The sequence below is a fragment of the Terrapene carolina genome, unplaced genomic scaffold (assembly GCF_002925995.2).
Source record: "Terrapene carolina triunguis isolate 2854851 unplaced genomic scaffold, T_m_triunguis-2.0 Scaffold606, whole genome shotgun sequence".
In the NCBI taxonomy this organism is placed as follows: domain Eukaryota; kingdom Metazoa; phylum Chordata; order Testudines; family Emydidae; genus Terrapene; species Terrapene triunguis.
This window is the reverse complement of record NW_020664957.1, coordinates 276,814-295,767: the sequence shown is the minus strand read 5'-3', so window position 1 is coordinate 295,767 and position 18,954 is coordinate 276,814. Positions and strand designations below refer to the sequence as shown.

The 18,954-nt window shown below is 54.2% G+C and overlaps 1 protein-coding gene across 2 annotated transcripts in view; it reads right to left on the bottom strand.

Annotated features, from left to right (window-relative positions):
* ATP2A1 (ATPase sarcoplasmic/endoplasmic reticulum Ca2+ transporting 1) overlaps nt 1-18,954 on the bottom strand; it is a 33,144-nt gene that overhangs the window by 5,246 nt on the left and 8,944 nt on the right. For both annotated transcript variants that reach the window (XM_026659207.2, XM_026659206.2), the window contains exons 4-16: nt 17,710-17,814; nt 17,208-17,346; nt 15,935-16,015; nt 15,316-15,401; nt 13,781-14,078; nt 13,384-13,550; nt 13,195-13,283; nt 11,445-11,547; nt 6,260-6,391; nt 5,811-5,936; nt 1,920-2,138; nt 685-1,020; nt 290-510 (exon numbers count right to left, since the gene is read on the bottom strand). In XM_026659207.2, coding sequence (XP_026514992.1) covers nt 290-510; nt 685-1,020; nt 1,920-2,138; nt 5,811-5,936; nt 6,260-6,391; nt 11,445-11,547; nt 13,195-13,283; nt 13,384-13,550; nt 13,781-14,078; nt 15,316-15,401; nt 15,935-16,015; nt 17,208-17,346; nt 17,710-17,814 — 2,102 coding nt within the window. The remainder of the gene's footprint in view (nt 1-289; nt 511-684; nt 1,021-1,919; nt 2,139-5,810; nt 5,937-6,259; nt 6,392-11,444; nt 11,548-13,194; nt 13,284-13,383; nt 13,551-13,780; nt 14,079-15,315; nt 15,402-15,934; nt 16,016-17,207; nt 17,347-17,709; nt 17,815-18,954) is intronic.

The window sequence follows — 18,954 nt, the reverse complement described above, 5'->3', positions numbered from 1 at the left end:
AGGGAGGGGAAAAGAAGGCTGGTGTGGCTGGGGGAGGGGACGGCTGGCGTGGCTTGAGGAGGGGAGGGGAAGAGTGGTGTGGCTGGGAGAGGAGAAGGGAGGGGAGGGGAAGGGCTGGCATGGCTGAGGAGAGGGGAGGGAAGGGGAAGACTGGTGTGGCTGGGGGGGGGGCGGGGCGGGGGGGGGGAGGGGGAGGGGAGGGTGGCGTGGCTGGGGGAGGGGAAGGCTGGCATGGCTAGTGGTGGGTTGATGGGACAGGATGGTCGCAGTCGGGGGGCAGGGCACTCACCAGACGACCTCGCCCACATTGGAGGAAATGAGGTAGCGAATGAACTGCTTCATGTTGTTGTAGATGGCCCTGCCCTCCTCCACGGCGGACACGATGGTGGAGAAGTTGTCGTCAGCCAGGACCATCTCAGAGGCCGTCTTGGCCACGGCCGTGCCAGAGCCCATGGCGATGCCAATCTCGGCCTTCTTCAGTGCAGGGGCGTCATTCACCCCGTCGCCTGTCTGTGTGTGAGTGTGGGGTAAGCCACTGAGTGTGGGATCCCCAAACCCCGCTGACCCCCAAGCACACAGTCCCTTAGCACAGCCTCTCTGCCCCCGCCATGGCCTCTTCCCTTCCCCTGCTCTCTGCCCCCACCCCAGTGATCCTGTCCTCACCCCCCTGGAGTCCCCCCTCACCATGGCTGTGATCTCGTCAAAGGACTGCAGGAACTCCACGATCTTGGACTTGTGGGCGGGCTCGACACGGGCGAAGCAGCAGGCCCGCTTACAGGCCTCCCGCTGCTCGGCGGGGGGCAGGTCGTCGAACTCGCGGCCTGTGTAGGCCCTGCCCGTCACCTCCTCGTCCTCAGTGAAGATCCCGATGCGGCGGCAGATGGCAATGGCCGTGCCCTTGTTGTCCCCCGTGATCATGATGACACGGATGCCGGCGTCACGGCACAGCTGGATGGAGCCCATCACCTCCTTCCGGGGTGGGTCCAGCATCCCCACGCAGCCCACAAAGGTCAGGTCCACCTTTGGGGGGGAGCCATTAGCACATGCTGGGCCCATAGCAACCTTCCAACCACGCCCCAAGCAACCCCCATCCCCCAACCACCCCCCATCCCCCAACCATGCCCCAACCAGCCCCATCCCATCCCTAACCAGCCCCAATCCCCCCACCACACCCCAACCAACCACTGCCCCATCCCCCAACCCATCCCCAACCAACCCCCAACCAGACCCCATCCCCCACCACACCCCAACCAACCACTGCCCCATCCCCAACCAACCCCCATCCCCCAACCATCCCCATCCCATCCCCAATCCGCTCACCACACCCCAACCAACCACTGCCCCATCCCCCAATCACTCCCCAACCAACCCCCATCCACCAACCACCCCTGCCCCATCCACCAATCATGCCCCAACCCGTCCCCCAGCCCTCAACCGTGCTCTAATCAACCTCCATCCTCTCCCGCATCCATGCCCTTAACCATACTCCCAGCCCCCAACCACACCCCCACTCTCCCAACCAACCCTCACCCCCATCTCCCAAACACACCCCAACCACCCCGCCCCATTTCCCCAACCATGCCCCCATCCTCACCCCCAATCGCCCCCACCCTAATCCCTCCAACCAACCCCTGCCCCATCCCCTAACCACACCCCAACCACCCCTGCCCTATCCCCCCAACCACACCCCCACACTCACCCCCAAACCACACCCCATCCACCCCTCCCCCATTCCCCGAACTACTCCCCAAACAACCCCCCAGTCTCCCCACTCCCAGTCCCCAACCAACCCCTGCTTCCATCTCCCCAAACCCTCCCCCAACCAAGCCCCATCTGACCCCCCAACCACTGTCCCAACCAGCACTGACCCCCCCCCAACCACTGCCCCACCAGACCCTCGGGGGAGGCCTGAACCTGACCTCATACTCGACAAACTTGGTGGAGTCCTCCAGCACCATGTCCTCTCTCCTTGGGGGGGTGTCACGTGTGGCCAGGGCCAGGCAGCGCAGTGTGTCCCGCCCCGTCCCCCACTCCTTGATGACAGTCAAGATCTTGTCTTTCACCAGGGGTGTGAGGGGGACACGGGTGGTGCCCACTCGGACATAGTTACAGCGGTCGATAACCCCCTCAGGGGCACCCTTTGGGAGCAAGAACGTGAGAGAGAGAGAGAGAGAGAGAGAGATGGACGGACGGAAGGACGGACAGAGCGAGGGACGGACCGACATAGAGAGAGGCGGACGGCTGGAGCGCAGCGGGGACAGAGTGAGAGATGGACAGACAGAGCAAGAGACGGCCAGACAGAGCGAGAGACAGATGGACAGAGTGAGAGACCTAGTGAGGAGGGCTTTAAACTAGGTTCAATGGGGACAGGTGAGCAAAGCCCACAGGTAAGTGGGGAACATGGAGACCTGGGAGATGCGTCGGAAACAAGAGGGAGTGTGGGCTATAATGGCAGAGAGAAAGGAGGGTCAGGGCAAAACTGGGAGGCAAGATCGAACCAGTATCTTAGATGCTTATATACAAATGCGAGAAGTATGGGTAATAAACAGGAAGAACTGGAAGTGCTAATAAATAAATACAGCTATGACATTGTTGGCACCACTGAAACTTGGTGGGATAATACTCATGATTGGAATGTTCGTGTGGATGGGTACAGCTTGCTCAGGAAGGATAGACAGGGGAAAAAGGGAGGAGGTGTTGCCTTATATATTAAAAATGTACACACTTGGACTGAGGTGGAGATGGACATAGGAGACGGAAGTGTTGAGAGTCTCTGGGTTAGGCTAAAAGGGGTAAAAAACAAGGGTGATATGCTAGGAGTCTACTATAGGCCATCTAACCAGGTGGAAGAGGTGGATGAGGCTTTTTTTAAACAACTAACAAAATCATCCAAAGCCCAAGATTTGGTGGTGATGGGGGACTTCAACTATCCAAATATATGTTGGGAAAATAACACAGCGGGGCACAGACTATCCAACAAATTCTTGGACTGCATTGCAGACAACTTTTTATTTCAGAAGATTGAAAAAGCTACTCGGGGGGAAGCTCTTCTAGACTTGATTTTAACAAATAGGGAGGAACTCATTGAGAATTTGAAAGTAGAAGGCAGCTTGGGTGAAAGTGATCATGAAATCACAGAGTTTGCAATTCTAAGGAAGGGTAGAAGGGAGTACAGCAAAATAGAGACAATGGATTTCAGGAAGGCGGATTTTGGTAAGCTCAGATAGCTGATAGGTAAGGTCCCATGGGAATCAAGACTGAGGGGAAAAACAACTGAGGAGAGTTGGCAGTTTTTCAAAGGGACATTATTAAGGGCCCAAAAGCAAGCTGTTCCGCTGGTTAGGAAAGATAGAAAATGTGGCAAAAGACCACCTTGGCTTAACCACGAGATCTTGCATGATCTAAAAAATAAAAAGGAGTCCTATAAAAAATGGAAACTAGGACAGATTACAAAGGATGAATATAGGCAAACAACACAGGAATGCAGGGGCAAGATTAGCAAAGCAAAGGCACAAAATGAGCTCAAACTAGCTACAGGAATAAAGGGAAACAAGAAGACTTTTTATCAATACATTAGAAGCAAGAGGAAGACCAAAGACAGGGTAGGCCCACTACTCAGTGAAGAGGGAGAAACAGTAACAGGAAACTTGGAAATGGCAGAGATGCTTAATGACTTCTTTGTTTCGGTCTTCACCGAGAAGTTTGAAGGAATGCCTAACATAGTGAATGCTAATGGGAAGGGGGTAGGTTTAGCAGATAAAATAAAAAAGAACAAGTTAAAAATCACTTAGAAAAGTTAGATGCCTGCAAGTCACCAGGGCCTGATGAAATGCATCCTAGAATACTCAAGGAGCTAATAGAGGAGGTATCTGAGCCTCTAGCTATTATCTTTGGAAAATCATGGGAGACGGGAGAGATTCCAGAAGACTGGAAAAGGGCAAATATAGTGCCCATCTATAAAAAGGGAAATAAAAACAACCCAGGAAACTACAGACCAGTTAGTTTAACTTCTGTGCCAAGGAAGATAATGGAGCAAGTAATTAAGGAAATCATCTGCAAACACTTGGAAGGTGGTAAGGTGATAGGGAATAGCCAGCATGGATTTGTAAAGAACAAATTGTGTCAAACCAATCTGATAGCTTTCTTTGATAGGATAACGAGTCTTGTGGATAAGGGAGAAGCTGTGGATGTGGTATACCTAGACTTTAGTAAGGCATTTGATACGGTCTCGCATGATATTCTTATCGATAAACTAGGCAAATACAATTTAGATGGGGCTACTATAAGGTGGGTGCATAACTGGCTGGATAACCGTACTCAGAGAGTTGTTATTAATGGTTCCCAATCCTGCTGGAAAGGCATAACAAGTGGGGTTCCGCAGGGGTCTGTTCTGGGACCGGCTCTGTTCAATATCTTCATTAACGACTTAAATATTGGCATAGAAAGTACGCTTATTAAGTTTGCAGATGATACCAAACTTGGAGGGATTGCAACTGCTTTGGAGGACAGGGTCATAATTCAAAATGATCTGGACAAATTGGAGAAATGGTCTGAGGTAAACAGGATGAAGTTTAACAAAGACAAATGCAAAGTTCTCCACTTAGGAAGGAAAAATCAGTTTCACACATACAGAATGGGAAGAGATTGTCTAGGAAGGAGTACGGCAGAAAGGGATCTAGGGGTTATAGTGGACCACAAGCTAAATATGAGTCAACAGTGTGATGCTGTTGCAAAAAAAGCAAACATGATTCTGGGATGTATTAACAGGTATGTTGTGAGCAAGACTCGAGAAGTCATTCTTCCGCTCTACTCTGCGCTGGTTAGGCCTCAACTGGAGTATTGTGTCCAGTTCTGGGCACCGCATTTCAAGAAAGATGTGGAGAAATTGGAAAGGGTCCAGAGAAGAGCAACAAGAATGATTAAAGGTCTTGAGAACATGACCTATGAAGGAAGGCTGAAATAATTGGGTTTGTTTAGTTTGGAAAAGAGAAGACTGAGAGGGAACATGATAGCAGTTTTCAGGTATCTAAAAGGGTGTCATAAGGAGGAGGGAGAAAACTTGTTCACCTTAGCCTCTAAGGATAGAACAAGAAGCAATGGGCTTAACCTGCAGCAAGGGAAGTTTAGGTTGGACATTAGGAAAAAGTTCCTAACTGTCAGGGTGGTTAAACACTGAAATAAATTGCCTAGGGAGGTTGTGGAATCTCCATCTCTGGAGATATTTAAGAGTAGGTTAGATAAATGTCTATCAGGGATGGTCTAGACAGTATTTGGTCCTGCCATGAGGGCAGGGGACTGGACTCGATGACCTCTCGAGGTCCCTTCCAGTCCTAGAATCTATGAATCTATGACAGAGCCCGGCGGGGATAGAGCGAGAACAGGACAGGCCCAGACAGATGGAGCTTTGGGAACAGGCTGCACTGGACAACTCAGTTCTCCACTGGCTGTGGCTCTCTGACTCGCAGGAGCTCACCGAGAGACATAGGGAGGCTGGTGGCCAGAGGCCCCTTCTCAGAATTGTGGGGCCATGTGGCTCCGCCGATGACAAGCTAGACCTAGGCCTAGTAAATAATAGGGGCATTTCCAAAGGGTTTGGATAAAAGACAGAGTATTCAACCCACCATAGCTCTGTGACACTGAGCACCCTGGTTAACATGGGAATGAGAGGAGGTGTCTGGGGAGATAGCCGGGGTACCCTGGTTACCGTGGGAATGAAAGGAGGCAGCTGGGGTTACCCTGGTACCCTGGTTACCGTGGGAATGAGAGGAGGCAGCTGGGGGATACCCAGGGTATGGGAGACTGGCACTGACCTTGATGAACATCTTGTTGCTGACAGCTGCGCGGGAGGCCTTAGCGGGGGAGCAGTATACGGACATGGACTTCCTGTCGCGGGAGAACTCCAGGGTGAACTCCTTCTTCATCAGCTGCTTAATCACCTGGGGGGGCAGAACAGGGGCTAATGGGGGAGCAGTGATCCCCAAAAAGCACTGGACATGGAGCCCAGGGCAGCTCCTCCCCCCTGACTCAGGGACCACAGGGAAAATGAGACCAGACCAGGAGAGTGTGTACCCCTGGGGAGCCCAGCACAACAGGTCTCCTGCTGGGCCAGGCAGGGGGGCAGAGTGGGGGGGCATGGGTAGTAGGTGGGCAAATGCTCAGAGATGCAGGCATTGGCATGGTGAGGAGGGGGCATTGGAGGGTCCTGGAGGGGGCAGTGGGGTGGTATCTGGGGCAAAGGTCCTAGTGGATGAACACTTACAGAGTTGCAGGCATTGGCACGCTCCACCTTGGACAGGCTCCGCACATCTGTGTTGAAAACATTCATCTTCTCCACCAGGCAGGTCAGCGCCGTCTCGGTGGCTTCCCCCACCTTCTCATAGGCACCCTTGGCCTGGAAGTACATGCAGCAGGTCAGGGACGGGCGTGTCCAGGCAGCAGGGTGGGCATGCAGGATCTGGGTAATACTGGCAGGTGGGCAGCGAGATGGGGGATGCAGGTGGCCCAGGTAGGGATGGCACTAGACTAAATGTTACCCCAGGAGAGGAGCATCTTCAGCCCCCCCACCCCCCACATTTGTTAAACTTCTGAATACTTTATATTTTATTGCATTTGTAGCCCATTTCACAACTTTGAAGCACAATGTGTATGCATGATTTATCCCCATCATATAAGACGATAAATTTGCACGCTAGGGTCTGTAAAATCTGTATTTATTCAGGCGATATATAGGCAAATAAAAAAAATTGTTTCCTCTAAACTTATAGAAACTTTTTAATTTTAAGAATAACTGAAATGTACTAACATCAAGAAATTGAACTGTGCACTGACATTGGGTGGACCTGTATTAAATAGTGTTACAGTAGTTGACAGGGTTAGAATGTTAACCCTAGTTCTTTGGTTCAAAAGGTCGCTTTTCTCGCCTTTGCCCTTGCGAACTGAAGCACAGCATCAGAGAGATCCAAAGACTGGCCAATGGTATTTTCAAGTGATAAAACAGCAAGCGATATCAATCTCTCGTTGGCCGTCATCGATCGAAGATGTGTTTTAATGAGCCTGAGTTTTGAAAAGCTGCACTCAGCACTCACGACTGTGACCGGCAGCATGAGCAGACTCCTCAAAGCTATCCACACATTAGGAAAAGAGTCTTTTAGCTCTGCATCATGAATGAATTGGAGAAGTTGGAGTGGAGAGCGCTTCCCAAGTGGTAAAATGTTATGGATGTTGTCCAATTTGACATAGAAGTCTTTGTCATTGACGTCCGAATATTCCCCATGTATCAGTGTCCAGTGAAGGTCCGTACAATTGTTCAAGAGTGTTTTCCTGTCCGCCAGCAGGTTATTAAGGTCATACCACCCCCCCACCCCCAGATCTTTTTGTGGTGCTTCACTTGTCCAAACCTTTCTTCGTTGGACACTCGAGCAGTGTCAATGAGTGAGCAAAAAAACTCCCTCTTGAATTTTTCTTCTGAGCATCCCATCACCTCATCTCTACCCTCGTAACCAAACTGTCTCTTCTTCCGGTGAATACGAGTTTCCTTTAAGACAGGCTCAACTCCTAAGTTTTCTGCCATTTCTTTGGCAGCAGTGAGGACATCTTCAAATCCTTGGTCTCTTTAGGCCACAGCGAAATCAAGGCAGCTTCTCATCAAAGTAGTAGCGATTGCAATGTCCATCGATTGAGTTTCTAATGCCGTGCTTACAACGTTTGCTTGGAACAGGATATTGGGCCAAACTACAATTGAGACCAGACATTTGAAGTCAGTGATCTGGTTTGCCAGGCTTTGCACCTCATGCTGCATTCCAGTCTTGGCTTTACTCGACTGCGCCAGTTCCATCAGTCATTGTAAACCTCAGTCACTTGGTACCCCACTGGCCTCACACTGTCAATGTGACTCTCCCAGCGAGTGTCACTTAGCGGCTTCACCGTTCGATTCGTAAAATTGTCCGTGAGGATCTTCCGCCTGATAGTTGATGCTGAAAACCAGGCGTATATCCTCTGCAGTACTCCAAAGAGAGATACTGAATCTAAAGATGACGATGCTGCGTCTGACATAACCAGGTTGAGGGAATGGCAGCCACAAGGCATGAAGAAAGCCCTTGGATTCAGTGCAAGGATCCTTGCCTGAAAACCATTGTTTCTTCCCTTCATGTTCGTGCCATTGTCGTAGCTGTGGCCACAGCAGTCCTGAAGCTTTCATAGAATCACAGAATATGAGGATTGAAAGGGACCTCAGGACATCATCTAGTCCAACCCCCTGCTCAAAGCAGGACGAATCCCCAACTAAATCATCCCAGCCAGGGCTTTGTCAAGCCAGGCCTTAAAAATCTCTAAGGATGGAGATTCCACCACCTCCCTAGGTAACCCATTCCAGTGCTTCACCACCCTCCTAGTGAAATAGTTTTTCCTAATATCCAACCTAGACCTCCCCCACTACAACTTGAGACCATTACTCCTTGTTCTGTCATCTGCTACCATTGAGAACAGCCGAGCTCCATCCTCTTTGGAGCCCCCTTTCAGGTAGTTGAAGGCTGCTATCAAATCCCCCCTCACTCTTCTCTTCTGGAGACTAAATAATCCCAGTTCCCTCAGCCTCTCCCCATAAGTCATGTGCCCCAGCCCCCTAATCATTTTTGTTGCCCTCCGCTGGACTCTCTCCAACTTGTCCACATCCTTTCTGTAGTGGGAGGCCCAAAACTGGATGCAATACTCCAGATGTGGCCTGACCAGTGCTGAATAGAGGGGAATAATCACTTCCCTCGATCTGTTCACAATGCTCCTACTAATGCAGCCCAATATGCCATTAGCCTTCTTGGCAACAAGGGCACACTGTTGACTGCTATCCAGCTTCTCGTCCACTGTAACCCCCAGGTCCTTTTCTGCAGAACTGCCGCTTAGCCAGTTGGTCCACAGCCTGTAGCAGTGCCTGGGATTCTTCCATCCTAAGTGCAGGACTCTGCACTTGTCTTTGTCATCAGATTTATTTTGGCCCAATCCTCCAATTTGTCTAGGTCACTCTGGACATTATTCCGACCCTCCAGCATATCTACCTCTCCCTCTAGCTTAGTGTCATCTGCGAACGTGCTGAGGGTGCAATCTCATCTTATTTTATTCTCATTCAAAACATTCATAAATAGTTCTGTTAGGCCTTTTCCAGTAGAGTCAGCCACAGACCGGAAACAGATGCAGTGTTCCTTTACTTGGATACAGCCATCCTCATTGTCAGCAAATCTGACTGTGACTGCTGGGAGTGCAGCCCCTTATTACAGCGTAGAACTTCGCTTTGCTGAGCTAGATCAATATGATATGAAGCACCTTCCTTTCCATAAAGTTAATCAATTCATTTCGAATTGTTTTGCTACAGTAATGGTCCATTGCTTCTTTTCAAACTACTCATCGTAGGTGCTCAGGCATGACATCATCGTATTTCCCAAAGAGCTCTACCAAACCGAGGAAATTCCGTTATGTTCAATGAACAACTTATCTGAGGAGCCCCGGAAAGATAAATTATTCTTTGCAAGGAAGAGCATCGGTGTAGTTGGGGGGTGGGGAGGGGGTAGGGAGGGCATTGCCCCCCCCCAAAAGAGGTGAGGTGGGGAGAGTTACATGGGGTCATGTGTCATTTCACGCCCCCATTTCTGCGAGCAGGAGGGGCTCTGTCCTTCCCATACTGTGCCTCCCCCTCCCACCCTCTGCACATGGAGCAGCTGTTCTCCAGGTCTCTGCCTTGGCAGCTGCATGCTGCCTCCTGGGTCCTAATGCCTGCCTGTTTCCTGCACAAGTGTGAGTGCCTGTGGGGGCAGGGGCAGGGCAAGAGGTGGGGTGGAGGAAAGAGACAGTGCGGAAGAGGGTGGGATGGGGCAGGGGAAGAGAAAGGGAGGGATATGGGGCATGGGACAGTGTGGAGTGGAAGTGGGAGGGGGAGGGGATGGGGAAGAGAAGGGGATACGGGAATGGGCGGTGGGGGGTGGGAAGCAGGAGCTTGGCTTGTAGCGTCCCCAGGACAGCAGCCGCCGCCCCAGCAGGGAGCAGCAACGCAGCAGCTGGAGCTCCCCTTTTAAGCCGTCCCGTCCCCCAAGCCAGTGAGCCAAGGGAACTGGCTTCAGTGTGTGGTTTGCCCCCCCCCCCCCCGCAATATAACAGTCAATCTATGCCTATGAGAAAGAGGGTAATTGAGATCAGACGCTTGAGCATGTTCCTCCAATGCTAAGTTGCTACATTACTAATGCGCTGGTTTTCTGCACCTGTGCATTTATTTAGCTTGAGCCTGGACTCGACCTCCATCCATTTGGAGTAGGCTGTAAAATGGCTGAGTGACTTTTCATGTTGTGTTGCTTCAGAACATCAGCTAAGTTATGCCAGTAACTGTACCCAGAAAATGCAAGCAACAAGTTGGCATTCTTGTCAAATGTTTTGCAACAAAACCAGAACACTTTGTCAGTTGCTTTCAAGTAAACTAGCCAACGCCAATTCAGTTTCTCACCATTCTCGAGCACTGTATCGCAGCATGACTTTGAGAAGTGTCATTTCTGCTCATTTACTGGAAATATCATATCCTCGATTTTCCCTGGCCCCATTCAGAATTGTATGATCCATATTGGCAAAGTTTAGGATCGCCGTCCATAAAGCAAGATCTGATGTATTGAGTTGTGGTGTGCAATTTTTCTCACTGCTGTTTCATCGTGGGAGGCTGATTCTTCTTTATCGTTTCTCTCCTTTTCATGTAAACCACATTCTTCTTTATCTTCACTCGCCTTTATGCTGCCAGGAAAACTGGATGACTGTCCACCACTTTCCTCACATTTTCATTGCTTATCTTCCGGTAAATCCGCTAATTCCTTAGTAATAGGACTTCCATCATCTCCTGTTACTAACAACGAAAACAGCACCCTGAGCCCAGCGCCCCACAAGCCCGACACCCCAGGGGGTCGCCTGGACTGCCTATCCCTAAATCTGGCCCTGGGCCCAGGTAGGAGTGAGAAGGGTGGGGGTGAGGGTGACCCAGGAGGGGGGAATCCAAGGTGATCCAGGCGGGATAGGGAATGCGGGGTGCAGGATGACCTGGGGGGTGCAGGATGATCCAGCGGGGTGGGGAATGCGGCATGCAGGGTGACCTGGGGGGTGCAGGGTGACCAAGGCAGGTCAGGAATGGGGGGTGCAGGGTGACCTGGGGGGTGCAGGGTGACCCAGGCAGGCCAGGGAATGCGGGGTGCAGGGTAACCCAGTTGGAGTGGGAAATGGGGGGGTGCAGGATGACCTGGGGGATGCAGGGTGACCCATGTGGGGTGGAGAATGGGGGGTTCAGGGTGACCCAGGTGCAGTGGGGAATGGGGGAGCGTGCAGGGAGACCTGGGGGGTTCAGGGTGACTCAGGCAGGCCAGGGAATGGGAGGATGCAAGGTGATCTGGGGGGTGCAGGGTGGTCCAGGTAGGATGCGGGGCGTTCACCTCATTGTAATCCAGGGAGGAGTCATTGCAGAGGGCACAGATAGTGGCCAGTTCAACCAGCCCATCGTACTGCCCAGCCTTCACATGCTTGTCACTCTTCAGTCTGCAGAGACACAGGGAAGGGGAGTGAGGGGGAGATGAGATGTGGGGAAGAAAGGGGGGTGCACAGAGATGGGGAGGGGGAGGCAGGGACACACAGAGATGGGGAGAGAGGGGTGCACAGAGATGAGGGAGAGAGGGGACACCAACTGGCAGCAACAGAAGGATGATGACAAGTTTTCACAGAGGGGTGGTCAGAGGCAGACTGGAGTCATGGGGATGCTGGGAGTGTGGGGGTTGCACGGTGGCTGAGGATACTGGAGATCAGGGTCATGGGAGATGCTGGAGTTAGGGATGTCAGGGTCATGGGGGATGCTGGGGCTGGGAGTGTCAGGGTGTGACAACCTGTACCCCCACGTTCAACACTTTTATATGGTTATGATATATTTTGTACAAAGTATACCTTGTGAGGTATAATTTGAAAACTCATAATATACTGAACATCATTGTCCCGTTAAAATGTATGTAAAAGCACTGCATGTAAAATGATGAGATTTTACTATATGTGTGTTGCTAAAATATGATGTAATTCTGGAGAACACTCACAGGCTAGCTCCCCAGAAAAAAACCAAAAGGAATGAGCACAAGTGCTAGAGAGCCATTACCTGTTTAATCAGGCATTCAAAAGACGGGGGGAAGGTATAGGCAAAAGAATTTACAATTCATATGAAGGACAGTTTGCAGACTACGTATGCAATGGAACTGCCTAACCCCATGACTCAGCAAGGATTTTTCCAGCACAAGGGGTTGGGGTATAAGAATAGAGAACACACAAATTACCACTCCTCCCCCACCTCCACTCACGGCAGTAAGATCGCTTGAAAGACAATAGGAGAACTGGCGGGGGGAGGGGGAGTCCTGGTTGGGAGGCTTTCCAGTTAGCACGGACTGCTGAAAGTTTTGGGTGAGAGAAACCTTTTTGGTTTAAAACTATTAGCCTGGGTAAAATTTAGGAAATAGTTGTGTGTTTATCTTGTATTTCTTCTGTAACCTATTCTGACCTTTGTGCCTTAACACTTATAATCACTTAACTCTCTCATTCTCTGATTAATAAACTGGTTTTATTGTTTTATCTAAACCAGTTGAAGTGTTTGGGGAATCTCTAGTCAGGTTAACAAAGGCTGGTGCGCGATCATTCCCTTTGATGGAATGATGAACTATTCACGAGCGTACACTGTTCAGGCTGGGGGTTCTGAGCAGTGTAAGATGCACATTTCTGGGGTGCAAGGCTAGGGCTAAGAATTTGCAGGTCATAGTTCAGGAGTGGTTGGGAGCCCATTCATGTAACTTTGCTGGGAATGACTGTACATGCTTATGGCTGTGTGTGCGCAGAGCCTAGAGAGGCTGCTTGTCACTGGCAAGGCCGTGTAAGAGGCACCGTGGGCTGGAGAGTTAAGGGGACACAGCAGTTTAGTGGTTCAGGTTGTACCCTGGGGTGTGTCACATAGGGGTCACGGGGCATGCTGGGGTTAGGGGTATGTCAGGGGACAGGGGTTGCTGGGGTTGGGGATGTCAAGGGCCATGGTGGATGTTGGGGTCAGGGGAATGCTGGGGGTCCGGAGATGTTGGGGATGGCAGGGACCATGAGGGATGCTGAGGTTGGGAGTGTCAGGGGACGTGGGATGTCAGGGGGATATCGGGGGTCACTCACACTTCTCCCTCAGGGGCGTAGGTGGAACCGGTGATGCTGAACTCATTCAGGGAACAGACATCTCCCTCCACCTTCTCAACTACAAACATCTGCCAAGAGACAGAGAGAGACAGGTCAGGGCGGGCGGTCCAAGGGGCTGTGGGGTGGGAACACAGCGGGGGGCTGTCCAGGGAGGGGGGCGCCCCTTACCTTGCACACAGACATCTGGTTGGTGGTGAGGGTGCCGGTCTTGTCAGAGCAGATGACTGAGGTGCAGCCCAGCGTCTCCACAGACGGCAGGCTCCGGACAATGGCGTTCTTCTTGGCCATGCGGCGGGTGCCCAGGGCCAGGCAGGTGGTGATGACGGCGGGGAGACCTGCAGGGGAGGGGAGCAGAGGTTAACGCCCAGCGTGTTACCATGGAGTCACTGCCAGTGCCTGCTCTGGACCGGGAAGGAGCAGGGCTGGGAACAGCTGGAATCTGTTCACCTCCAGAGGGCTGCAGCAAGGGCTGCTGGGACTCAGAAGGAGCCCGGACACACAGCCCCTGGAATGGCTCCGAAGGGCAGGCAGACGCCAGGCCCCGCAGCCGGCCGCACAGACTGACCTTCAGGAATGGCGGCCACGGCCAGGGCCACGGCGATCTTGAAGTAGTAGATGGCACCGCGAATCCAGGAGCCGCCGTGGACGGGGTCGTTGAAGTGGCCAATATTGATGAGCCAGACGGCCACGCAGATGAGCGAGATGACCTTGGAGAGCTGTTCCCCGAACTCATCCAGCTTCTGCTGCAGCGGCGTCTTCTCCTGCTCCGTGGCCGCCATCTGATCCCGGATCTTCCCGATCTCGGTGCCCACCCCCGTGGCAATGACAATGCCCACAGCCTTGCCAGCTGCCACGTTGGTGCCCTGCAGGGGGAGGCAGCGAGGGGTGTTGGCAGGGGAGGAGAAGCAGCGGCACCAACAAGGAGTGTACATGGAGACCCCGTGGAGCCCAGGACAGGGGACTGGGGCAAAGCTCTGTCTGTCCTGCAGGGCTGGGGGCACTGGTGACCCCCAGGGGCAGGTCTCTAGTCTGGGGGTGACCCTGGGCTGTAGCTTTTGGTTGTGGGGGTGCAGGGTGGGGGGTGACCGGGGGGGGGGGGCGGGGGGGGGGGGCTCTGGGCTGGGTGCAGGATGGGGGTGACTCCAGCTGGGGTGCAGGGTGGGGATAACACGAAGCAGGGGATCTTCTTAATGGTTTTCTTAATGGTTTTCATGAACACTGTGAGTGCCTCAGTTTCCCTGCATGCTCCGTGTGTAACAGGGGGGTGGGTGAGGGGGTTTGTTGTTGCAGAAGACCAGGTGTGACCTCGCCTAGCAGCCTGGACCCCAGACAATGGCCTGGAGCTTGGATACCCGAGCAACTGGTGACCGTGAACCCTCCCGGCCCCCTAGCTTGGAAGTCAGCCAGTTCAGGCCACTGGGAGGACAATGGGCTGCGGAGAGACCTGACCAGCCGGTTCCAGCCAGAGGGGAACAAAGGATGGAAGAGAGGGGGTCCCATGTGACCTGTTTGCCCAGGACCGAACACAAAGGACGAGGAGGGGCCGAGGGGGAGGGGATATAGGAGGCTCGGCTGGAAGGAGGAGGCTGCTGGACTTGGGGGAGAGAGAACAGCCAGAGCCCACCTGGATGGGGACAGACCCAGCTGGCCGGGGCTGAGACTGGCCAGGCCCGAGGGCCCTGAGAACTGCCTGGGGTAGGTTCAGACGCTCAATAAACCTCCTGTGTGACGCTGGCTGAGAGTCGCTGCAGGCTGCAGATCTGGGGGCATCGCTCCCTCTGGGAGTGGAGGCCCCGGGGGTCCAGAGCGAGGGGACTCCCTGAGGGGGCCCATGGCAGAGACAGTCGTGCTGAAGGCTGAGAAAGGTGCGGATCCAGGAGGCGCTGGAGCCCAGGGCTTAACCCCTGAGACAGAGTGGACCCCCGAGAAGGACTGTCACACTGAAGGGGGGTCCTCCCAGGGACCATATGGAGCCAAGAGAGCACAGGGCCTGGGAGTCCATGTCAGAGGGTGACCTGGGGGGCAACTCTCTGGCTGGGAGGGCAGGGGGCAGCCCTCAGCATGGGGGGAGTGATATTCAGGCCCTCGTGCAACACTCACTGAGAAGAGCATGTTCTTCTTGTCCTGGTTGACAGCGCGAGGGTCCGGGATAGGGTCCGTGTGCTTGATAACAGAGACAGACTCACCTGCAGGAGGAGCAGAGAGGGCTGAGCACATGGGACGAGGGCACCAGGAGTCCTGCCAGACAGACACCCAGACATCCCCACCACATGGACAGATGGGCACCCACAGATGCAAACGGGCCCAGACACACGGACACACAGGGAGCAGAACAGGAACTTAGAGATGCCCTCCTCCCTCCACCCCCGCACGACCCACTCACCCACCCACCGACACACAGACACAGTCAGAGAGGCAAAGTCACCCAGAGAGACACCCCTACCCACACAGTGACACATACACAAACACCTCCCAGACACCCCCCAACGTACACGCCCCCCCAGACCCACATAGACCAGCTACAGTGACTACAGTCACACCTCAGGGCTACAGACTCACAATCACAAGCTTGAATTTCTTTTGGCTGCCCCGCAGTTCTGTCCCTCCCAGCCCAGTTCTTTCCCACCCCAGACCAGCCCCCACCCCAGTTCTTTTCCCCTCAGCCCAGCTCTCCAGGCTGGTTCTGCCCACTCCCTCCCCCTCCCGCCAGGCCCTGTACCTGTCAGGATGGATTGGTCCACACGCAGGGTGGTGGATTTGATGGAGAGGAGCCGGATGTCAGCTGGCACCTTGTCACCCACTGCAGGGAGAGGCACAGGACACACTGTAATGGATGGACACGGGGGAAGGGGTGTCCCCACTACCAGAGTCTGGGGGGCAGACCCTGCACCCCACCCCCTCTCAACAGGGCTGCAGGGGACGCTCAGGGCAAAAGGGTGAGTGGGCTGTGTGACTTTGGGTTGAGAGTGTTGGAGCAGCAGCCGGGGGGACACGGCCCCTGCGTGTCAGCAACACACAACACCAGGAGAATGCGCAGTGGGAGGGAGCCAGACAGCCAGGGATGTGGAGGAGGTTATACAGGGAGAGGAAATGCTGGATCTTCTCTCACTGTCCACCCCTAGCCGGGGCACCAGCCCCTCTATTCCAGCCGGGGATCAGGCCCCCCGGCAGTGTAACCCTAGCCGCCCCCCTGCGCTGGGACCCTTCCTGTCAGCTCAGTAAGTGTCTCCCTCCTCCCCCTCCCCGGTGCCCTCTATGTCCTGCCGCCCCTGTCCTCGTAAACCTGGCTCATCACATTCCTGCCGCCCCGGCCGCTTGGCACTGCCCATAGAAGGAGCGCCCGGCGCCTCAGCCCCCCCCCCCTGCTTTGCCCAGGGGGCTCTCAAGGAGATGGCGAGGTCAGGGCTCCCGGCTGGCTGGCTGGCACGGCTGGGGGGCACTAGGAAGGGGGATATAAGGTCATCCCCCCCAGCCTGCAGGGAGGGGCGGAGACGGGGTTGGTGCGGGGGATAGAGGGTCTCTCCCCCCAGGCTGGGGGGGCAGTGGCATGATAGGAGCGTTGGCTGCAGCCCAGGCCCCGGAACACCTGTCACTGAACAAGTGCAGTGCAAAGGGGATTCCACGGGGCTCCGCTTTCAGCCGGGGCCAGGGACTGTCTGTTCCCAAACACCCGCCTCCCAGCACAGGGAGAACGAGGCTGCATCTGCCCCACGAGCTGGGGTCAGGGCAGGCCGGGGCCAGGCCGTAAACAAGGCCAAGAGCTGCTGGGAGGCCCTGCTTAGCCAGCCCCCACAGCCCCTAACACCTTCGCAGAGGGGAAGGGTGAGGAGCATTGGGGATCCTCCAAGGGCATTGTGGGTAATCATGGCAACAGCATGATTCTGATGTCATCCCTGACCCTTCAACCCTCAGTGCACAGGGTGTGTTTAACATGGTGCCTTCGGCACCTTGAACCCCATGTGAACCCCATGTGCTCACGGCCACACACTCACCAGCCACCTCGGCAATGTCGCCAGGGACCATGTCCCGGGCCTTGATTCTCTGCACAGATTTCCTGTCTGCACGGTACACCTTGCCCATCTCGGGTTCATACTCCTTCAGGGCCTCGATGGCATTTTCAGCGTTCCTCTCCTGCCAGGGCAGCACAAACAGTCACGCCCACCTGCCCACAGCCCCCCGGGGTCTGGGTGTACTGAGACCCCCTCAACCAGCACTGACATATGGGTTGGGATGCAGGGGGCTGTTTATACAGCAATCCGTCGCTTGGTGTTGAGGTGCGGCCACCTCTGGGGTGGGGCACTGGGGCTGTTTGCACAGGGGCCCATGGCTGGTGCCAAGATGCAGCCCCCTTCTGGGATGAGACACTGATGTCAGTGACCCCTTCTAAGTCGCCTGCTCTATCTCCTGGGTCACTTCAGCAGTCTCCCATCCAGGTACTGATCTGGCCTGACCCTGCTTAGCACACAGAGGGGGTGGTCGCTGGCCCCTAGTTACCTGCCAGACTCCTACAATGGCATTGGCGATGAGGATCAGGAGAATGACGAATGGCTCCACGAATGCAGTGACTGTCTCCTCGCCTTCCTCAAACCAGGCCAGCACCTATGAGGGGCAGAGCCACAGCCAGGGTCATGCCTGTGTGACCTACAGCACAGCACAAGTCACCCTTCCCACCCCTTGGCTGGAGAGCTACACCCCTTCCTTCCCCTCCTCCACAGAGCTACACAAACCCAGAGTGCTACACCTTTCCCATCCACATGGCCAGGGAGTTACAGCTCTCCATTCCTCTCCTCCACAGAACTACATCATCCCATCCACAGACAGAGTGCTACACCCCTCTGACCTACATGGCCAGGGAGTTACAGCCCCCCCTCCCCTCCTCCACAGAGCTACACCCTCCCACACACACACCACACACCCTTGAATGCTACACCCCTTCCACCCACAGCCATAGCCCCAGAGCTTCACCATCACCCCCCACCAAAGTTCTACACCCCCCCCCCATCCACATGACCAGAGAGCTACACTTCTTACTTCCCCTCCACCTCCACAGAGCTACACCCTTCTCACCCACATGGCCAGAGAGATACATCACCCCCCTGCAATATACTCTTCCACACGCACACACACAATTACACACTCACACAGTGCTGCACCCCTCCCCTCTCCTCCACAGAGCTACGCCCTCCCCCCACAGAGAGCGACACCCACTTAGACACACAGCCAGAGCGCTACACCCTTCACACCACATAGCAAAAGTGCTACACCCCTCCACAACTTCACACCCTCCCCCAGACACACACACAGTTCTACACCTTCTCTGTCTCTCACACCACACACACATAGTGCTACACCCCTCTCCTTCCCCCACCTAGCTACACACTCGCACACCTCCTACAGATGCCCAGAGCGCTACAGCTTCTTAGACACACAGCCAGAGCACTACACCCCCGTCCACTCCCCCAGAACTACATGTCTCTCTCTCACATACATCCCACACAGAACTCCACACACACACACACCATGAACACTACACCCCAGCCCATGCACTCGGCAGGGCCGGCTCCAGGCACCAGCTTACCAAGCAGGTTCTTGGGGCGGCCACTTCGGAGAGGGGCGGCAAGTCCAGCTGTTCAGCGACAATTCGGCGGACGGTCCCTCACTCCTGCTCAGAGCGAAGGACCTCCCGCCGAATTGCCACCGCAGATTGCGATCACAGCTTTTTTTTTTTTTTTTTTTTTT